The sequence below is a fragment of the Mesoplodon densirostris genome, chromosome 3, assembly GCF_025265405.1.
Source record: "Mesoplodon densirostris isolate mMesDen1 chromosome 3, mMesDen1 primary haplotype, whole genome shotgun sequence".
In the NCBI taxonomy this organism is placed as follows: Eukaryota; Metazoa; Chordata; class Mammalia; order Artiodactyla; family Ziphiidae; genus Mesoplodon; species Mesoplodon densirostris.
The window spans coordinates 161,685,565-161,707,701 of record NC_082663.1 but is presented as its reverse complement, the minus strand read 5'-3'; the positions used below and the strand labels follow the sequence as shown (position 1 = coordinate 161,707,701).

Below are 22,137 nucleotides of genomic sequence, written 5' to 3'. Positions count from 1 at the left end.
GTCCGCCTGCCGATGCAGGGGATACGGGTTCGTGCCCCGGCCTGGGAGGATCCCATATGCCGCGGAGCGGCTGGGCCCGTGAGCCATGGCCGCTGGGCCTGCGCATCCGGAGCCTGTGCTCCGCAACGGGAGAGGCCACAACAGTGAGAGGCCCGCATACCGCAAAAAGAAAAAAAAAAAAAAAAAGTTAGACTTACCAAGATCAACTTAAAAATATCTGCATTTATTTTAAAAAGGGGAAAAAAATTTACAAAAGCCAAAAAAGTGGAAGCAACCCAACTATCCAACCACGGGTGAATGGAGAAACAAAATGTGGTATATACATACAGTTGAATATTATTCATCCTTAAAAAGGATGGAAATTCTGATACATGCTACAACATGGATGAATCTAGAGGACATTATGCTAAGTGAAATAAGCCAGTCACAGAAAGACAAATGTTCTATGATTCCACTTAAATCAGGTATCTTGAGTAGTCAAGCTTATAGAAACAGAAAGTAGGATGGTGGTTGCCAGGGGCGGGGGAAGGAGAGAATGGGGATTTGTTTAGTGGGTATGAAAATGTTCTGGAGATCAGGTGCACAAGTGAATACTTAACACTGTTGGACTGTACACTTAAAAATGGTAAAGAAGGTAAGTTTTATGTTATGTATATTTATTTTGCCACGATTAGAAATAAGTTTTTAAAAAAAGAAATGGGAAGAAAGAGCAAACTTTTCTCTAATTTAGTTCTGGCTGGTTTCACCCTTTCTTAACTATTCAATTCAGTTGTACAAGTGTTTATTGAGCACATTCTACGTATAAAGTGCTTCTAAGGAACAAAGATCAGTTAAGCAGTGCCCATAATCAAGGAGTTTGCCCTCTAGTAGAGGGTTGGTTAATTTATACACACAAACAAGTAGAAGGCTACAAGACATGCAATAACAGAATGAAATAGGTCTTGGTGAAGGTGATGCCTGGACTGGAACTTAAGGACAATAGAATTTCTGTTGAGACTGAGTTGTTGCGGGGGGCAGGATGAGCACAAAGGAGACCAACTAGTTTCCTGCCTTGTCCTTCAGGTAAAGGCTTGGAATCGTGTTTCAAGAGATATTAAAGATCTTTGGTCCAATTTCTCATTTAATCCAGGAATCCATTCTAGTTGAATGAAGAAAGAAATCAGGAGGCAATTCCAGGTAAGGAAATGTGACTATTGCAGGGAAACCATGGTCCAGGGTAAAGCACATTGGATTGGTTTATAGATTTGCTTTCCATCTTGCTTCTGCCTGAGAGCTCTGTCAACCTCTCTGAGAATTGGGTTCCTCTGTTCCAAGGTTGTCACATACTACAATGAACATATGTGAAAATCCTTGGCAAGCATTTGAAACTCCATGTTACCTTCTCCTTACTACTCTGGCTAATGAGGTGTTCAAAACAAACTCAAGCACTTAAAGCTCATGGCCCAGTGCCTGGCACACAGGAATCCTGAACAGAAACTTACTATTAAGTTCTTTATATGTTTGTTGCCTAAGAAGATAAAGCTGTAAATACCTACACTCTTTTCCTAAAAGGGTCACCTTCGTATCAGAAAACTTTGCTGAGCCCCTGGTGACTTACCCCTACCTCTGGGGCTCTGGGGTGACTGATGTTCCTCCAAGGAGCAGGAGCCCCAAGACCGGCCGGGGGAGGGCGGGGCTCTGTCTCCCGGTCCCCGGCGGGGCGGAGTCCGGCGCGAGGTCACGTGGGGTGCGGGAGGCAGGTCTTTGCGCGCGCAGGTCACGCGGCCGGTGTTGACACTTCCGGGTGGGACCACAGTGCGGCGGCGGGGCAGGGGCTGGCACCTCCCGCAGCAACCATGGCGTATACCGGCCTCACCGTGCCTCTCATCGTGATGAGCGTGTTCTGGGGCTTCGTCGGCTTTCTGGTGCCCTGGTTCATCCCTAAGGGTCCCAACCGGGGGTAAGTGCGCCAGGCCTGCCTGGGGAGGGACGCGCGGTGAGGACCCGCAGAGCCGGGCGGGGGAGGGGGCGATTCCGCACCGGTCGGAGACCTTGCCCGGGTGATCCTGCCCTCCAGTCAGGCCCCGACCCCCGTGCAGCCCCCCGACTTCCTTATCGCAGCAGCCTCAGTGTCTCCCGGCCTGAGCGTGAGGAGGGTGACTTCCGGCGGACCCTCCTTGGGAAGGAGTTGTAGGGGAATTTTTTCTCATCACGTCTCTGTGTGGGGAGGGTGCAGTCGGAAATGGGTCTATACCGACTCAAGGAGAAGTTGGGGTTCGTCCCTAGACGGCTGTCGCCCCTTTAGCCCTGCCGTCCACCCAAATGAAGCCTCGTTTGCCTAAACTTTAAAGGAACGGATCAAATAAATAAAACAGAAATTGATCTCTCTGCCTCACAGGCTGTCGCAGTTGCACAGGACAAGCTTGTGCAACAACGTTGAGCCCAGGCCTTGCATCTAGTGGGCGCCAGGATCTAGCTGGGGCTTGATCTAGAGCGAGATTAATTATCAAAGAGTCGGAGGTATTGTTTAGAAACCCCTGCGTCATACCTTTCCAAGGGCTCTTCAGCCCTTGTAGATGAGTGTAACAAGCTCTTAGAATGATTGGTTAAGAAAGACTTTTTCCCCCCAGACTTCTTTGTTACATAGAGCTTTATCTGTTTTGTAAGTAAACTTTTTTTTTTTTTTGTAGTATGAAACAGAGTCTTATCTTCAAAAGGGCTTTGGAACACCGTCTTTCTGGTTCCTCTTTGCCTTTTAGTCATTTTTTCTCAGCGGCAAGATCATGTGGGGTGAAACTTAGACTGAAGTCACAGATTTGGGGGAACACCATCTCTTGTCTTATTCTTTGAAACGAATTGGTGGCTTCACGGTGCTCTGCATGCAGAGTAGGCATTCAGTAAAGAGTTATTGAGTGGATAAGTCTATTGCCTTTATTAAAGGAAAGAAAATGCTATTACTTCCTTAATGTTTTGTGACCTGAACCCCTTTTGCTCTCTGGAATAAACTGTGTTAGACCTGTTACTTCCATCGAGCTTACAAGTAAGTCATAATTTGTTTAAAAAGGAAAAATGGTAGATGAATTTCTATCATTTCGTTGTATTAGGTTCCTCTTTCCCACCCCACCCCTAGCATCAGTTATATAGGGTCATCTTTCCAGCCTGTAATAGATGATTCAGAGTGTCAGAATTCTGGGGTTATTAAAACAATTAACCAAATTTAATTCCTTGGACTTGTTTCTCCTATTGGAATTAGAGAACAACATAGTACTCCTTTGTTGTGTTTTTGTCTTCAGCTGTTTCATTACCCACTGTCTGCCTTTCCAGCCTTCATACTCAGAAAGCATTTATTAATGTTCTGGTAGTGTTGACCACTCCTTTCTTGAAGACCCCCATTTGGGGCCCACCAGGCCCAGCCTTGGGTCTTGATGCCACTGCTGTTACCCAGGGTAATGAAACGCCTCCGGTGGTCCATGGGCTACTCAGTTTCTAGCCCTAGTGTCACTATTCAGGTTTGACCTGCTAGTGATATGTTATCTGGATCTAATTCATAGCCTCCACCTCAGTCCTTGTATTTCCTGCTCTTGGCAGGATTGAGCAGGTCTTAAAACACTAGGTGTCTCCTAGGAGTTACTGTATTACACTTTGAGAAACACTGCTCCCAGCTGGATGATCCCTATGACCTTGGATAGTTTAGTTAACTTTTCCTTGTTCCTGTTTCCTCATTGTAAAATGGAAATGTTAGTACTGAATTAGTATTAGTTCCCCTTTACCTTCTGAAAAGACTGCAGGTGATTTTTTTTTTTTTTAAGTACACGAAGGAGCTGAATTGATTCAAGGACTACGGTGAATTTTTAACATGGGAGAGCATTTCTGATTTGAAGGATTAAAAACATCTTCATTAAGGAGATAAGTAAAGATGCTGCGTTGAGAAGGGAAGAAAGGAGACTTTGCTGTTAAATCCTCTTCCCTGAGACCCCTGCACATCAGAATGCAGAAACCTGGGTGATTAGGAGGTTTTCAGGACCTCTTGAAGCTGGGGGAAAAAGGGAGCAAAAGGGAAAAAACTCTTCTGGGTCTATGTATAACCTAAAGCAAGCCTCTTACTCTCATCTTTTCTAAACTGAAAAAGGGCTGGATAAAATGAAGTCTGTACCTGGAGTACTGGTTCCTGACCATTCCTATTTTCATGATTTCCCATTCTCCTCTTTAGGAATCCACAGATTCTCTAAAAGCTTCAGGTTTTTTCACAGTGGCTCCCTTAGCAGTAGTTGTGGGGGAGGGAGTGGGGACAGAGCCCAGGGATTAGTGTTACAGTTCATTCAGCTCCCATTTTTTCAGACATAACATTTTTGAACATTCAGAAAAGTAGAGTAGCACAGGTGTTGTATAACACCACCTAGATTCAATAATGCTAGCATATTCACATTTGCTTTATATTTGCTTTGTCTGTGAATCCAGGTGTGCATGCATACATACATCATTTTGCTGAATCATTTGAAGATAAATTGCAGTCATCATGACACTTCACCCCTAAACTCTTCAGCAGGCAGTAACTTAGAGGAAGCACATTAGGAACTGATATTTTAATGAAGCACATTAGGAACTGATATCTTAATTAAAAATTTGTTTTTCTTTTCTTCTTGGCTGCTTTGCGCCGCGCGGCTTGCAGGATCTTAGTTCCCTGACCAGGGGTCGAACCCGCACAGTGGAAGCGTGGAGTCCTAGTCACTGGACCACCAGGGAATTCCCATGAGGGAGTGTTTGATATTGAACTATTAATCACATAGTACAAAGGGGCCTCAGCTGTTTCCGTTCTCTGAGTTGGTCTTTTGGGGAAGAGAAAGACTGAGGGAGGGATTCCAGGTTGGGGCAGGGGAATGGAAGAAGATGAGCAGAAGCTTGGGATGGAGAATAATAAACATGATATGCAACCCCCAATACCTATGTGTATATGTACTGTAAGGTCCATGTTTTGAAGAATGTGCCTTCAGGATATATCCAGAGTCTGACCAGTTCTCACTACAGGCACTGCTACCAGACTGGTCCATTGGTGCAATTCCCCACTAACTGGTTTTTCTGCTTTTCCTTTTGCTTTCTCTTCCCTAGTCTATTTCCACCCTGAAGAGAGATCCTATTAGAATTTGGGTCAGACTTTGTCAGTCCTCTCCTCAGAGCCCTCCAAAATAGCTTCCCTTTTCCTTTCAGAGGCTACCAGATACGTCTGACCTCACTTCCTACCAGGCTGTCCTTGCTCAGCTCAGCCACACTGGCCTCTGGCCTCTTTGAATGCCTGATACCCTCTCACCAGGAACCTTTGCTTTGCTAAATTCAGGGGTTTTTTTCATCCCTTTTGTTCACTCCTCTCTCCCCAGAGTCTGGTGCACACAAGTCACTCCGAATCTGTCGAATGAATGAATGGACAAGCCAATGTATTAACCACAGAAAATATATGCACACACACAGAATTTCTAAAGGATGAGTTAAACATAATATATATAGGAGTTCAGATATCTGCTCCCTGCCTTCTAGGAGATAGTCTTTCTTACTCTATGGGGTGTGGAGACCCCCTCTTTGGAAATCACGCCTGTGGATGATGGGGGGGGGCATTGAAAGGTGATAAGCTGCAGAGTGATGTCATGAAAGGAATATTTTAGAAAGATGAACCCAAGGTGATTGTAGGAATGAATGGAAGATTGTATGGGTAGAATGAAAGGGAAGGAAGACAGTTGTGAATCTGCCAGCAGTTAGCCAGGTAAACCTGATACATTTTGAGTTTAACCATGGGAATAGAAAGGAAAGAAATCCACATAAGGAGAGCTTCCCCAAAGGGCTAATCCACAGCATTTGGTGACTGAAGGTGCAGGGGAGGCATGAGTAAAAAGATGGCAGATTGCAGGGGTGGGTCAGATGGGTGGAAATGGCAGAGCTTCTCTGGAGCAGGAGATTTAGATTGGGAAAGAGAAATGGGAAAAGAATATCATGAATTCAATTTTTTTATTTTTTAATTTATTTTTATTTTTTGGCTGTGTTGGGTCTTTGTTTCTGTGCAAGGGCTTTCTCTAGTTGCGGCGAGCGGGGGCCACTCTTCATCGCGGTGCGTGGGCCTCTCACTGTCGCGGCCTCTCTTGTTGCGGAGCACAGGCTCCAGATGCGCAGGCTCAGTAGTTGTGGCTCACGGGCCTAGTTGCTCCGCGGCATGTGGGATCTTCCCAGACCAGGGCTCGAACCCGTGTCCCCTGCATCAGCAGGTGGACTCCCAACCACTGCGCCACCAGGGAAGCCCATGAATTCAATTTTTTAAACGTTGAAATTCAGCGGATCAGAGATCCAGGTTTAACTATTTTTCAGACAGGAATGGAGATGGGGAGAGGTCAAGGCTAGAAAGTCATATTTTGGTAACAGGGAAGAGCTAAATCGGACTCCACGTTGGATCTGTTTCTTTGACTTTAACCTTTGCTTTTCATTGCTTTAGTTATTATAATCATACATAATGGCCTGCCTCAGGGAACCCTGTCCCTCTGCTAGCCCTGCTCACCTGTGAATGGCTGCAAAAAAGAAGAAACTAACACATCCCCTCCCGGAGGCTGGTCACTCCAGGAGATGTTTTGCAAGACTGATGGCCCTTTTACTTTACTTCCTCACCGCCTCTCCCTCTCTGATTCTATAAAAGAAACTGGCATCCAGACCCAGAGAAGATGGTTTTTCGGAGACACCAGTCTGCCATCTTCTCGGTCTGCCGGCTTTCCCAATAAAGTCGTATCCCTTGCCTCAACACCTCGTCTGCGATTCATTGGCCTGTCGTGCGGCGAGCAGAGCGAGCTTGGACTCAGTAACATTTTTAGCAGTATAGTGTCATTTCATTGCAGAGAATCTTACCAAATAGGGCAGTTACTTGGATGTCAAAGCTAATTACCACTACAGCCTTTTGTGTTCAGTTCCAGATGGGTTTGGATTAGACCCCTAAACTGTGGCATCAGTACACATTCCCTTAAATACAAATGTTAATGACTTCCGTAGAATTCTGCTCTGTGCACCCCAGCGCACCATGCTGTCTCTGGTGTTTAAACAGATTCAGATGCATTTTCCTGGTTGTGCAATCCTTGCCAGGTTTGATCACCTGGGAAGGGAACTTAAACCTCCTGCAAAGTCTGCATGGTTCGCTAGTTGTCTAATGCTTGCACTTTTTTTTTTCTCCAGAGTTATCATCACCATGTTGGTGACCTGTTCCGTTTGCTGCTATCTCTTGTAAGTAGTTTTTTTCTAAAACAATAAGCAGTTATTCCTGGTATTTATCATATGTGTGAATAAAAGTTAAATAAGTGGAGCATGATTGTCATGAAACTTTACGTTTTTGTTTCACTGGGGCTTGTTCCTGGTGTAACACCTAGAAATAGTATCCTAAGGTTGACAAGAACACTTTTCCTATGTTCAGTATATTTACCTGAGAACTGTACAGATGCTCAGTTCTTCTGGCGATACAAGTGTAATTTATTTGGCACAAATTTCAATCATACAATTAGCCAGAAATTGTCATCGTACTGCTTTATATTTTACTACTGTGAAGTATTTGAGCCTACTCATTTCACTTAAATATCTCACTATGAAGCCAATAAAGCCATTCTTTATTATTTATTTATTTATTTTTGTCTGCGTTGGGTCTTCATTGCTGTGCGTGGGCTTTCTCTAGTTGTGGCGAGTCGGGGCTTCTCTTGTTGCAGAGCACGGGCTCTAGGCGTGTGGGCTTCCGTAGTTGTGGTACATGGGCTCAGTAGTTGTGGCTCATGGGCTGTAGAGCGCAGGCTCAGTAGTTGTGGTGCACGGGCTTAGTTGCTCCACGGCATGTGGGATCTTCCTGAACCAGGACTCGAACCCATGTCCCCTGCATTGGCAGGCGGATTCTTAACCACTGCGCCACCAGGGAAGTCCCGCCATTCTTTATTATAACTTTTGTTTGATCTCATGAATAGAAGTTGAGCTAGAATTGTGATTGAGTAGAGTAAGGGTAATTTTTTTAAAGAATTCATTATACACTGTATCAAAGTATGATAATAATTGGCATCTGTTCGAATAGATTATATAAACTTGAATGAAGGCTTTAGGATATGTGAGGTCATTTCTCAACATATATTTTTGGAATACTGTTAAAAATGGCAAAACTGCATTTGAACTATTATTTTTTTAATTGATTAATTAATTTATTTTTGGCTGCATTGGGTCTTCATTACTGCACGGGCTTTCTCTAGTTGTGGTGAGCGGGGACTTCTCTTGTTGCAGAGCACAGGCTCTAGGCACACAGGCCTCAGTAGTTGTGGCTCATGGGCTCTAGAGTGCAGGCTCAGTAGTTGTGGCGCACAGGCTTAGTTGCTCTGTGGCATGTGGGATCTTCCTGGACCAGGGCTCAAACCCGTGTCCCCTGCATTGGCAGGTGGATTCTTAAGCACTGTGCTGCCAAGGAAGTCCCAGTTGAACTATTCTTTTCTCTTTTTTTTTAATTGAGATATATTTCACATACCATAGAATTTATCCTTTTAGGGATTGCTTGTTAAGAGTTTAGAACCAGCAATTCTCTTTTCTTAAAGAGAGCTTGCTAGCTTCCTGAGACTTCCTTATATGGAAAGTATTGGTGATGGCCAACTCTTGCTTAGTGCCCACATGTGGTAGGAAGCAGCATTCTAATCCTGTGATGAAAGGCCGTGGCTCTGAATCTATGAATTTCTTGTATCCTGGGACTTCTTTTTTTTTGCAATATATGGGCCTCTCACTGTTGTGGCCTCTCCCGTTGCGGAGCACAGGCTCCGGATGTGCAGGCTCAGCAGCCATGGCTCACGGGCCCAGCCGCTCCGCGGCATGTGGGATCTTCCCAGACCGGGGCACGAACCCGTGTCCCCTGCTTTGGCAGGCAGACTCTCAACCACTGCGCCACCAGGGAAGCCCCTATCCTGGGACTTTTGCACTAAGGTTTTTCAAAGAGGTTTGTGGGTATGAGCCAATTTTGGTTGTTGGCATAGATCAAAATCTGCCCCTTCGGTCACTTTCTTCAGTGCAACTTGAAGTGTTTAAAGCTGAATCATATAGCACTATAGAAGTTTGGCTAAATGATGATGATGTTGTTTGACTGCCTTGATACGAGTGCTTATATGATGAGACTTTTTGCGGTTGGCTTGTTTAGTCTTTTCGTTTTAGTTAGAAAGGTAAAAAAGAGTCCTTTTCAGGTCATAGCTCAGCCGCCAGAATGGAAGTCTGACAGGTAGCGAATAGAGGGCATTCTTATCCTAGCTGTGTTTAGCTCTAAAGAGTAAATGAGAAGAAGTACATGCATCATCAAGAATTCCTCGTTTAAGTAGGGGTGACTGAGTACCAGCCTATCCTACTGAATCTCCTCTAGAAATTCCAGCAAGGGAGCTCTTAATCAATCCAGGAGCCAAGGAGTGGTCCTGTAATTGAAAAAGCCTTTGTTTTCATTCCTTTGATCTCTGCTGCATGAGCAGTAAGGTTAGTGGTGGGGTCTTAAAAAAAAAAAAGACAAAATTATTGAGCAGAGGAATGACTTGAGATTAAACCAAGATGAGGTTAAAATGTTTTGTGACTTTCTGGTCCTCCATTGTCTTTGAAATCTGGTTAATTTTCCTGTTATTCTCTTTTTTAAAAAAAATTTTATTTATTTATTTATTTATTTATGGCTGTGTTGGGTCTTCGTTGCTGTGTGCGGGCTTTCTCTAGTTGTGGTGAGCGGGGGCTACTCTTCGTTGCGGTGCACGGGCTTCTCATTGTCATGGCTTCTCTTGTTGCAGAGCACGGGCTCTAGGCACACGGGCTTCAGTAGTTGTGGCACGTGGGCTCAGTAGTTGTGGCTTGCGGGCTCTAGAGCGCAGATTCAGTAGTCGTGGCACATGGGCTTAGTTGCTCCGCGGCATGTGGGATCTTCCCGGACCAGGGCTCAAACCCGTGTCCCCTACATTGGCAGGCGGATTCTTAACCACTGCTCCACCAGGGAAGCCCCTGATACTGTCTTTAAAACAGGCAGAAGACCTGTCAGTCTCATGCCTCCTATCTTCATTTTCAAGTATAAAATAAAATAATTGGACTTGGTTGGACATTGTGTCACTTTGAGTCTTAGTGACTTAGTTGAGGACAGTCTGTGAGCCCTTACCTCCTGCTGTCTAGCTTTTTTCCTTTGTCCCAATGTGCTGGTGACTGCTCTATTGACAGTGGGTCAGTACTGTCATCGATGTATTAATAAAGTTAGTTAGTACACAGTGTTCCAACATTAAATGCTTCTGGAGGCCATTTTATGGGGAAATGAGCTGGGTGGTATAGACTTTATGCAATTGTTTTCTTCTTTTGTTTCTTTGAAACCTGATCATATATCCTATTTAGCAAAATATCTGCCTGAAGCATACAGGTGGAATTCAAATCCCAAGTATTTTACATACCTAATTCCACAAAGGGGTGGGATTTCTGTAACAAATTTAATTTGAAATTCAAAGGACACTTTACTGTTTGGCACTAGTACATATAGTTTCTTGAAAATACCTCATTTGCAATTAACACACCCCCAAAGAAACTAGATTTCCTAAACAAAGTCATGTTTTGAAATACATTCATAGACTTTTGAATTGCCTTCTCTTTGTGGCATTTTTTCCCTCCTTCCAGTTTGTTCTAGTTCAAGGTTAGAGTCTGCCAGCCGAACCTTGTTTGAGCTCTGAATAAATCAGGATCTCTGCCAGTACAACCAGCTTGTGTTGCTAGTTCAGCAGAGTAAAGTCTGAATGCTCTACATCTGGTTTCCTCTCTAAGGCACAAGATCACTTTTGTTTCTTAAGCATACAGGCCTTTTAGTTACTATTCTATACTTTCTCTTGGTCTTTGGTTAGTTGTTAATGTCGGGTTATCTTGTAGCTTACCCAGAGTTACAAAACTCATATCCTAGGGGTAAATTAGAAATTTAGCGTTGTACTGTGAAGGTAAAATTGCTTCTTGGAAAACATGCTGTATCTTTAGCACTTGACTAATTGTAAATCTTACCAGCAGAGTGCTATAGGAAAAGAAGTGTTGACTAGGAGACCAGGAGACCTTGGTTCTGCTAGGCTGAATAATATTTGGCCTGATTATGTTGTAGTGTGGTTTGGTGAATTTTTAAATAAGATGCTGTGTGTGAAAACTTATAACAAAGGATAAGAAAAATGTAGTATTATCAGTGATTTTAAAAAATAAATTATTTTAATTCAAAGAACTATATGTTACTTGTAAGCACAGTTTGCTTTCATTGCCTTTGTAACATTTATTTTATTGGGCCTTATTAGAGTTCATTCACTCAACTTATTTATTGTTAATAATAATATATACTAATAGTACTATAATGAACCTACTGTGTGCCAGGCACTATATATATAGCAGAAATATTCTGCCTGCCCTCTTTCTTTTTAAATAAATTTATTTATATTTTTAATTTATTTTTGGCTGCATTGGATCTTCGTTGCTGCACGTGGGCTCTCTCTAGTTGTGGTGAGCAGGGGGCTACTCTTCGTTGCGGTGCGCAGGCTTCTCATTGAGGTGGTTTCTCTTGTGGTGGAGTGTGGGCTCCAGGCACACAGGCTTCAGTAGTTGCTGCACACGGGCTCAGTAGTTGTGGCTCGCGGGCTCAGTAGTTGTGGTGTACGGGCTTAGTTGCTCTGCGGCATGTGGGATCTTCCCAGACCAGAGCTCGAACCCGTGTCCCCTGCATTGGTAGGCGGATTCTTAACCACAGTGCCACCAGGGAAGTCCCCTCCCTGCCCTCTTTAGGGAGGGAAGACAGACAGCAAACAGAGAGCCAGTGAAGCTGCCAATCACTTCCCAAAGAGGTTCCCTCATCTACTCATTCCCCCAAACCCCTACTCTGTGGCCCCCAAACGAGTCCCCCTCACTCACTTCTCCAACCCCCTAATACTGCCCATCACACAGGACCTGCACAGCCTTCAGACACTTTCCCCTACGTGTCCAGGAATTTGCAGATCCACAGTTGAGCCCAGCCTTGCTTTGGTCCTGGCTCTAGAGCCAGTTTGGGGACATGACATGATTACCTCCCAGGGCCAGGGTTCTTCACTTTGGTTTCCCGCCAAGTACCTACAGCTAGTCAGTTTGTAGAATGTTCTTTACTATAGAATGCTTTGTTTTGTTTTTTAAACTTTCTGTTTTTGGACTTTTAAAACTTACTGTACGCTCTCTACAAAAGTAGAATAATGTAATGAACGAACCTTCACGTGCCTGTCACCCATGTTGAAAAATTATCAACTCATATGGCCAATCTTGTTACATCCCCACACACTTTCCCGTTCTACCCCAGATTTGTTTGAATCAAATCCCAGACATCAGTTTATCTGTAAATATTTCAGTATATGTATACCTCTAAAAGGTAATCATTCTTTTTTCAAGTATAGTCCCAAACCATTATCACACAAAAAAAGTTCATTCCTTTATATCATCAAATATCATTTAAATTTCTCTAGTTGTCTCATATACTTTATTTATATATTTATTTTACAGTTTGTTTGAATGAAGATGCTCATAAAGACCCTGCATTGCGATTAGCGGTTGTGTCTTTCAAGTCTCTCTTTATTGGTTTCTTCTCCAAATCTCTTTTTTTCCTGGGATATTTTAATAGAAAAAACCCCAGATTGTTTGCCCTATAGTTTTCCAGAGTCTGTTCCTTATTAACTGCATGCCCATGGTGTCATTTAACATAATCCTCTTTCTTCTGTATTTCCTGTAAGTTGGTAGTCATACTTAGGGGCTAGATCACATTCAGGTTCAATTTTTTGTTAAGTCTGTTTTATAAATGGTGTTGATATTTTCATCAGGGGTACATCACGTCTGATTTTTCTTTGTGTTGTTGGCATCGCTGATGATGTTCTATTTCTATAACTTCTTATTCATTAGCTAGAATATGTCCACAAAGATTTACTTCATCAACTATTTTGTTATTCAAATAACTGAAAAACAGTTCACAAAGAAAAGCTAGGATATATGTGTGCTGTTCTCTCTGCTTACCTGTTTCAAAATAATAAATTGTTTCCTTTGCATCTTCCAGTGGTGAATAATGATTTTTGTTTTGTGTTAGTATCATTATGATCTGATACAATTAAACATATTTGATGTATTTCAATCCAGGATAATTAATATCCCTTTGGTGTTCAAATTGTCTCACTTTTGGCCAGTAGAAGCACCTGTATATGACCTTCTGTTAGCTGGTTGGTGGGTTCTGTCTTCACCTCCAGCTTTGAAGCTCCTTCAGACAGGACATGTGTTTGGCATAGGTGAAATGTCTGTCTTGTCTCTCCGTAGATTGGTAATTTTTGTGTGTCTCTCTCCTGTCTTGTTTGGTGATGTCTGCTAATAAAAGGAAATAGTGGCGTCAGTCCTGGAAAACAGTGGGTAATTAAAATTCAGTTGGTTCCGGAGATACGAAGTCCTCCTGCCCTTGCTCCTTTCAGCTTGGAACTCAGGTGGATAGCCAGAGGAAGCCATGTTCTGTTTTAGCTAATTTGCTTGTTGCCTTCGTGGGTTTTTTTGTTTGTATCTCTCGTTTATAGTTGTCTGTTTGTTCCACAGCTTTGTTCCCATCTTCCCCTAGAATTCAACCAGTAAGCATTTCATAGAATACCTACTCTGTGCCAGTTCCTGGGTTTATGATACAGAACCACGTCCCTGCCCTCCTAGAGGTGACAGTCCAGTGAGGGGAGTCAGACAAGCAGGTTAACAACAGCAGTAGCAAAACTGTTCTTGATTTGTAATAGACAAAGTTAGAAGGTGCTTTAAGGAGCCAAACAGGGTACTGTGATAGAGAACAGTGAAGGGGTGGGAGGGAGGGAGGGTTTACTGAGAGCGCTCACAGAAAGCCTATTGGAGGAGGAGTCAGCCATGGGGGCAGCTGGAGGCAGGGTCTTCTGCAAACACGAAGGCACTGAGAGGTAAGGAGCTTGGAATGTTCTGGGAGGGTAGTGTGATGGGGTTTAATAGTGAGGTGAGGGGGCTTCCCTGGTGGCGCAGTGGTTGAGAGTCCGCCTGCCAATGCAGGGGACATGGGTTCGTGCCCCGGTCCGGGAAGATCCCACATGCCGCGGAGCGGCTGGGCCCATGAGCCATGGCTGTTGAGCCTGCGTGTCCGGAGCCTGTGCTCCGCAACGGGAGAGGCCACAACAGTGAGAGGCCCACATACCGAAAAAAAAAAAATAGTGAGGCGAGGAGTGGTAGGTTTGGGATTTAGGTGAGGGCCAGGTCATGTAGGATTTTATGGGCTTGGGGTTTAGGTTTTATTTTAAGTGGATAGGAAATCTTTTCAGATTTTAAATAATGGAGTGATTTGGTCGGACAACCACTTTGGCTGCTCTGTGGAGAGTAGACTGCTTGGAGGCCCGAGTGGAAGCAGGGCCACAAGTTAGGAGGTTACAGCATTCATTCAGGTGAGGAATCTTTGTGGTTTGGTCTGAGGTGGTGATAGTGAAGATAAAAGGGGTGCACAGATTTGAGAACTAATTTGGGAGTAGAATTTATTGGTCCTGTAGGTGGAGGAGGTGAGAGGAATCAGCGATGGGTCCTTGGTTTCTAGATTGGGCCATTTACCAAGATGGTGAAGACTTGGGACAGGACAAATTTCAAAACAAAACTTCAGTTGAGGTCGTGTGAAGATTGAGGTGCCTGTGAGCCTTCTAAGAAATATCAAATAGGAAACTGGATATAAGAAGAGAGATTGGAGGCCATACGAGTGCATGTAATTGCCTAAGACAGTGGTTTTCCATGAGGCTGGCATCCAGTAGGTAGAGGCCAGGGATGCTGCTGAACATCCTACACTGCACAGTGCAGCCCTCCTCCCCCCAGTGCAGAATTATGCAGCCCCAGATGTCAGTAGTGCTAAGGTGGGGAAACCTGACCAAAGGGAAGGGATGGCGAGAGAAGAGAAGAGAGGTTAGGGCCAAACCTGAGGAATGCCAACATTTAGGTGTTGTAGAGATGAGGAAGATCCAGCAAAGGGCAAACTCAAGCCTTCTCTGTCAAATAAGGGGGAGTGACTGGGACAAATGAGAGGGTAGTAAAGTCAGTAGGCACACATACCCAAGCAGAAGGCAGTTCTTCATGAGAGTGGGAGAGAATTGTCTGCAGGCAGCAGAGGGAGCAAAGAAGTTATTGACGCCATTGCCAAAGCCTGAGCTGTCTGTTGTAAGAATAAGCAGCCTTCTCAGCTTGAGAGAGCCTCAGGGGGGAGCCCGGCTTCAGTGATGCTGGAGTTGGGGAAGTGCGAGAGTAGAAGGTATGAGTGGCAGATCACTGGCCAAGTTACAGAGAACACAGTGCAAGGGTTTGGGAGAAACGAAAGGGAGCGAAGTTGGATCGAGTGTTGAGAAGAGCAGTCTGGGAATGGGATTTGGGTCATATTAGATGGTCCTGGGAGGTCTGGAAATTTTTTTGCCCGCAAAAATTCAGGTAAACAAAGATATGAGACCTGTTGAACTTCTTCTTATCATTTATCTTATTAAGCAAGGACTTGGACCTAAAGGCTTTCTGCTATAGTCTGACCTTGGACAGGGTTCGGCAGTTAGGCAAGACTGCTTCCACGGGCCACAGGCACTAAAATGGTGGGGTTAAGCTTTGTTTTTGTTGCTGTTGTTTTGTTTTGTTTTCCCAATACAGATATCTAGTGGTCGCTGCGCCATTTGTTGAAAAGACTTTCCCTTCTCCATTAAATTGCTTTGGCATCTTTGTTCAAAATGGTTTGACCATATATGTGTGAGTCTGTTTACAGACTGTCTATTCTGTTCATTGATCTGTTTGTCCAGCCTTATGATAATACCACACTCTTTTGATTACTATAGCTTTAAATTGAACTCAGGAAATGTAAGTCCTCTGTTTGTTCTTCAAGTTTATTTTGGCTATTCTAAAATAGCCATATACATTTTAGAATCAACTTGTCAGTTTCAACAACAACAAAAAAACCTGTTGAGATTTTAATTGGGGTTGTGTTGAATCTGTAGATCAGTTTGGAGAGAGCAAACAATATTGAGTCTTCTGATAATGAACATGGTATATCTCTTCATTTATTTCAGTTCTCTTTTCTTTTTTTCCTTCTCCTTACTTTGGGTTTAATTTGCTCTTTTTTCTAGCCTGTTAAAGTGGAAACTAAGAGCATTGATTTAAACTTACCTTTTTTAAAAAAAATTTATTTATTTGGTTGTGCCTGGTCTTAGTTGTGGCAGGCGGGCTCCTTAGTTGCAGCTCGTGGGCTCCTTAGTTGTGTCATGGTAACTCTTAGTTGTGGCATGTGAACTCTTAGTTGTGGCATGCATGTGGGATTTCATTCCCTGACCAGGGATCGGACCCGGGCCCCCTACATTGGGAGCACGGATTCTCAACCACTGTGCCACTAAGGAAGTCCCTCCTTCTTTTTATTATTTTTATTTATTTCATTTTTGTTTTATTTTTATTTTTTTTAATTAAATTAATTTAATTTTTTGGCTGCGTTGGGTCTTCGTTGCTGTGTGTGGGCTTTTCTCTCTAGTTGTGGCAAGCGGGGGCTACTCTTCGTTGCGGTGCGGTGGCTTCTTGTTGCGGAGCACAGGCTCTAGGCACATGGGCTTCAGTAGTTGCAGCACATGGGCTCAGTAGTTGCGGCACACGGGCCCTAGAGCATGCAGGCTTCAGTAGTTGTGGTGTGTGGTCCCAGTAGTTGTGGCTCGTGGGCTCTAGAGCACAGGCTCAGTAGTTGTGGCGCATGGGCTTAGTTGTTCCATGTCATGTGGGATCTTCCCAGACCAGGGATTGAACCCGTGTCCCCTGCATTGGCAGGCAGATTCTTAACCACTGCGCCACCAGGGAAGTCCGTCCCTCCTTCTTTTTAAATGTAAGTGTTTAATACCATAAAATTCCCTTTAAGCATCGCTTTACCTAGACCCTACAAATTTTGATGATGCTGTATTTTCATTTTCAGAATTGTGGTGTTTAATTTCCACATATTTGGCACCTTTCTGGATATCTTATCAGAAGGTATATTATGTAAGATTTCAGTCTTTTGAAATTGGGACATATTTTATGGCCCAGCATATGGTCTTATCTTGATAACCATTCCATGTGCACTTGAAAAGAATGTGTATTCTCCAGTTGTTGGGTAGAGTGTTCTGTAGACATCAGGTCAAGGTAGTTCGAATCTTCTTTGTCCTTACTGATTTTTCTTGGTCTGCTTTTATTAATTTCTTTTTTTTTTTTTTTTTTTTTTTTTTGCGGTATGCGGGCCTCTCACTGTTGTGGCCTCCCCCGTTGCGGAGCACAGGCTCCGGACGCGCAGGCTCCGGACGCGCAGGCCCAGCGGCCATGGCTCACGGGCCCAGCCGCTCCGCGGCATATGGGATCCTCCCAGACCGGGGCACGAACCCGTATCCCCTGCATCGGCAGGCGGACTCTCAACCACTTGCGCCACCAGGGAGGCCCTGCTTTTATTAATTTCTGAGAGAGGGTGTTAAAATCACCAGCTATGATTGTGGATTTTTCTATTTCTCTTCTTAAAAGAAAGATCCTTTTTTTTTACTTCATATGTTTTGAAGCTCTGTTATTAGAAGCATGCATATATATGATTGTCATGTCTTCTTGATGAATTGACATTTCTGTCATTATATTAATAAGGTATCAATCTTTATCCTTGGTAATACTCCTTAACTCAGTTTTTACTTTGATCAATAACCATACCACCTTTCCTATGCTCACTGTATCTGTGTCTTTGTATTTAGAATGTGCCTTTTCGAAGACAGTAGGTGGCTTGTTTTTACTTTTTTTTTTTTTTTTTTTTTTTTTCTTTTTGCGGTATGCGGGCCTCTCACTGTTGTGGCCTCTCCCGTTGCGGAGCACAGGCTCCGGATGCGCAGGCCCAGCGGCCATGGCTCACGGGCCCAGCCGCTCCGCGGCATATGGGATCCTCCCAGACCGGGGCACGAACCCGTATCCCCTGCATCGGCAGGCGGACTCTTAACCACTGCGCCACCAGGGAGGCCCTGTTTTTACTTTTTTATCTATTCTGACTGTCTTTGCCTTTTGCCAAATGGAGATTCCTTATACAATTAATGTAACTATTGATATAGCTAGGTTTGGGTTCACTATTTTGTTAATTGTTTTCTGTTTGTCTCAACTCTTTTTTGTTCCTCTGTCCTTTTATGCCTTTCTTTAGGTTAATTGAATATTTTGAGTATTCTGTTTTAATTCCTCCAATGGCATTTAGCTATACTTTTGTATTTTTCTTTTTTTTCCTTTATTTTTTGTATTTTTCTTTTTTAATGTTGCTCTAGAGATTACAACATGCATTCTTAACTTTTCACAATCTATTTAGAGTTAATATTGAACCATTTCAGGTAAAATGTAACAGTCTTGCAACAATGTGATTCCATTTACTCCCCATCCTTGTGCTATTATCATATATTTTACATCTTTATATGTTGTAAAACCCATACTACAGTGCTACAATTTTTAAAGAATCATATGTCTTATAAAGAAATTAAGAGAAAAAAATCTTTTGTATTTGCCCACATACTTATCATTTTTAAAATTTGCCATTTCTTTTTGTGGATTGGAGTTTCCAGCCTGAAGAATGTCCTTTAGTATTTGTTACAGGATAGGTCTGACTACAAATTCCCTCAGTTTTGTTTATCTGAAAATGTCTTTATTTCACTTTCATTTTTGAAGGATTTTTTTCTGGGCTGACAAGATTTTTTTTTTCTTTCTTTCAGACAACTTTAAAGGTGCTCTTCCATTATCTTCTGGCCTCCATTGTTTCTGTTGAGGACTCGGCTGTAATTTGAATAATTGTTCTTTATGCATTCTTTGTCTTCTGGATGTTATCAAGATTTTCACTTTATCTTTGCTTTTCAGCATAGTTTTACTGTGATGTGCATAGGTGTGGTTTTCTTTGATATATTCTGATTGGGTTTGCTGAGCTATTGGATCTTTAAGTTAATGTTTTCCACCAAATTTGAGAAAATTTCAGCCTATAGTCTACTTTTTTTTCTTTTTGCTCTATTCATTCTCCTTCTGAGACTACAGTTCCACCTATGTTAGACTGTTTGGATTTTTTTTCCAATATTTTTTCCCTTTTCTTCAGATTGGATAGGTTCTGTTTTTCTCATCAGGTTCACTATTTCTATCATCTCCAATCTTCTGGTAAACCCATCCAAATATTTTTCAATTCATATGTTATACTTTTTAGTTCTAGAATTTCCATTTGGTTCTTTTTTAAAGTTTTAACTTATTTTCTGAGATTCCCAATCTGTTCATTCTTTATAGCCAATTTTTCTTTTAAGTCCTTAAACATACTTATAATGCTGTTTTGTTTTGAGTTTGTTTTAGATCAATAAACACCTTTATTACATGAGCTAACATAGGAAGGAGGAGGATTTCTTTGCTTTTCTGGGCCTTGATTTTCCTCAGAACTCCAGCTCCTTGCCCTCTAGTACATAGCCATTTGCAGACCACACCTACTTTAGAGACATTACCTTTTAACTGCATCATCTGTGTCATTTTGGACTCAGCTTCTGTTGATTCCTTTGTCCTTGATTGTTGATTACATTTCTTGGGTTTTTTGCATGTGTGTTTTTTACTAAATGCTAGATATTGTAGATGATAGACATTCTGGATTCTACTTTGTTCCTCTGAAAAACGTTAAATTTTTTCTAACAAACAGTTAAATTATTAATTGATCACCTTAAACCTGTGGAGGGTTGGTTTTACACTTTGTTGGGCGGATCTATTTCAGTTTTTGCCCTTAGAGTGAGTTCTCCATTAAGATGTGGCCCTTCTGAGGTTTCAGTGGAAAGTCTGAGGTGTTTACCAAAGCCCCTCTAACTTCAGACTCCCTCTTTTGCTGTTGTACGCAGCAGTGGAAATCTCTGCTCTGTTTTTTCGGCCTTCTGGGTGTTTTCCACCACTCCTTGGCATTTGCATTCATGGTTCAGGGATGAGCCAAGGAGTTAAGGGGAATTTATACACAGGTTTTGGGGCTCCCCTTTGTGACACATCTTTTTGTGTGGTTTCCCCTCTTAATTTCTAACTGCTCTCGCAGCTCTGAACTTCATCTGTTGATACCTCAAGCCAATAAGACTGCAGGGTTTTGCTTGAGCTTCACACGGACTGGACAGTGTCCTCGGGGGAAATGCTGTATAAAGCTTCCTTCCTTCTTTCAAGGATTGAATCCCTTCTAGTCTCTACCTGCTTTGGACACTCTTTAGTACCATCAGTTAGTTGTTTTTCATATTTTGTTCAGAGTTTATAATTGCCATCTATAGAATGAGTCTGATACAAGCTACTCTGCTATTACCAGAACCAGAACTTTACCTGTTGACTTTTTTTATTTTCAGGTATTATATTTTTCATTTCTATAGGAGTTCTTTTTGCTGCTTTTATAGTTTTGTTTTCCCTCCCTCCCTATCCCCTCCTTCCCCCTCTCCCTCCCTTTCCTCCTTCTTTCTTTCTCCCTGCACGTGTTTTAAGTGAATCTTATTTCTTAAAACATAGTAGACAGTTTATTTTTAGTGCATATCTGATAATTCCATTTTCTGAAGTCCCTTTAGGTTTGTGTCTGCTCTTTTCTATCTCTCACTCATGGTGTCTTGTTTCCATATGCATTTAGTTATATTTGACTGCCATCTGTCCATTTTCCCCATAGTGTTTTTTTGGGTTTTTTCTTTTGACTGTGCCACACGGCTTGCAGGATCTTAGTTCCCTTACCAGGAATTGAACCTGGGCCCTCGGCAATGAAAGTGCAGAGTCCTAACCACTGGACCACCAGGGAATTCTCTGTTTTCCTTATAGTTTTATATGTATGACTTCTTTGGGGCCTGTTATGAGGGTGGGCTCTTCCAGAAAGTATTTACATTGCTTCTGCCAGGCGCCTAAGGCCATCACGAGTGTGGCATTAAATTAAGTAAAATTCTTGGTATGTTCTTTTTTAAAACCATGTAGTTGGCAAGCCTTCATGAAGACCAGTTCTCAGTGGCAGTGTTTTTCTCCTTCCTTCTTGGTGTTTGTATTTGAGACAGTTGATTTTCCTAGCATTCCACTTAAGGGGGTTGTTTGATTTTTTTCCTTATCTTGAGACAGAATCCTTTGGGGTCTTAGCTTTTTTGGGGTGTGTGGGTGAAACTTTCATTAGACTTTCTACCTTCAATGGGCCCTGGGCTTTGTCTACTGTTTTTCATGCCCTGTGATGTCTGAAAATAAAAGCTGAAGTTAATCTGGTTTAGTGTATGCTCTCAAAGTATGGAACGCAACCTGTAGTCACTTAATTTTCCTCTCTGGGTACTTGCCTTCACTTAGTTTTTTGGTCTGAGACTTGCTTACATTTCTCTCATGTATTCATGTAAAATATTTGGATGTCTTGATTGTTAATAGTGGAAAGGAAATCTAGGTACCTGGCCCAGCATATTATTATCTACTATATTAAAAGGTTTATTTTTCTTACTCTGACCATATAATCTTTTCATTTATAATTTGGCAGATAAGAGAATTTGAACTGAAAGGCCTAGTATAGAAAGTATGGAGAAAAGAAAGGAAAAGATAATTCAACTTTAGAGCTGGCAAAAATAGGGCATATTCCTATTTTTGTATTGTAGTAGTGAAAGGGCCATAGCAGAGATACAGTTAGCATCAGGTTAATGGAAAGTAAGTTTATGCCTTCTCATCTGGAGCTTAGGGTCCTCTTCCAAACTCCCATGGCTATGGCAGAATTAAGCTCCTTGTGGTTGTAGGACTGAGGTCCCATTTCCTTGGCTTGGGTATTAGTTGGGGGCTGCTCTCAGCTCCTAGATGACACTCACATTCCTTGCCATGTAGCTCCTTCATCTTCAAAGCTAGCAAGAGAGAATCTTCCTTTGTGTCAAATCCTCCTCATCCTGTAGCTGTCTGGGTCCAATAAGGAGGTAGCAACCACACAGTAGGTTAAACACAGGAAGTTTAATGTAATTATTCACTATGGCAGAAGAGTAACTATAAGATAGAAGGAAACTCCATATGGTACCCTAGGGCTCAGGGAGAGTACCCAAGCAAGGACAAACTTGGAAAGAATTCAGACCTTGTTGGAGAAGGTGTAGTTCAGCCGACCAGATAGCAGAGAAGTTCATTAGTTTGGCCAGGCTGGAGTTGGTCTGGAGT

At 42.7% G+C, this 22,137-nt stretch overlaps 1 protein-coding gene across 1 annotated transcript in view; it reads left to right on the top strand.

The window, feature by feature from the left end:
• Positions 1–1,748: 1,748 nt before the first annotated feature.
• Positions 1,749–22,137, top strand: part of ATP6V0E1 (ATPase H+ transporting V0 subunit e1) — a 35,804-nt gene continuing 15,415 nt past the window's right edge. The window contains exons 1-2 of the mRNA XM_060092527.1: positions 1,749–1,939; positions 7,177–7,224. Coding sequence (XP_059948510.1) covers positions 1,836–1,939; positions 7,177–7,224 — 152 coding nt within the window. The 5' untranslated portion in view covers positions 1,749–1,835. The remainder of the gene's footprint in view (positions 1,940–7,176; positions 7,225–22,137) is intronic.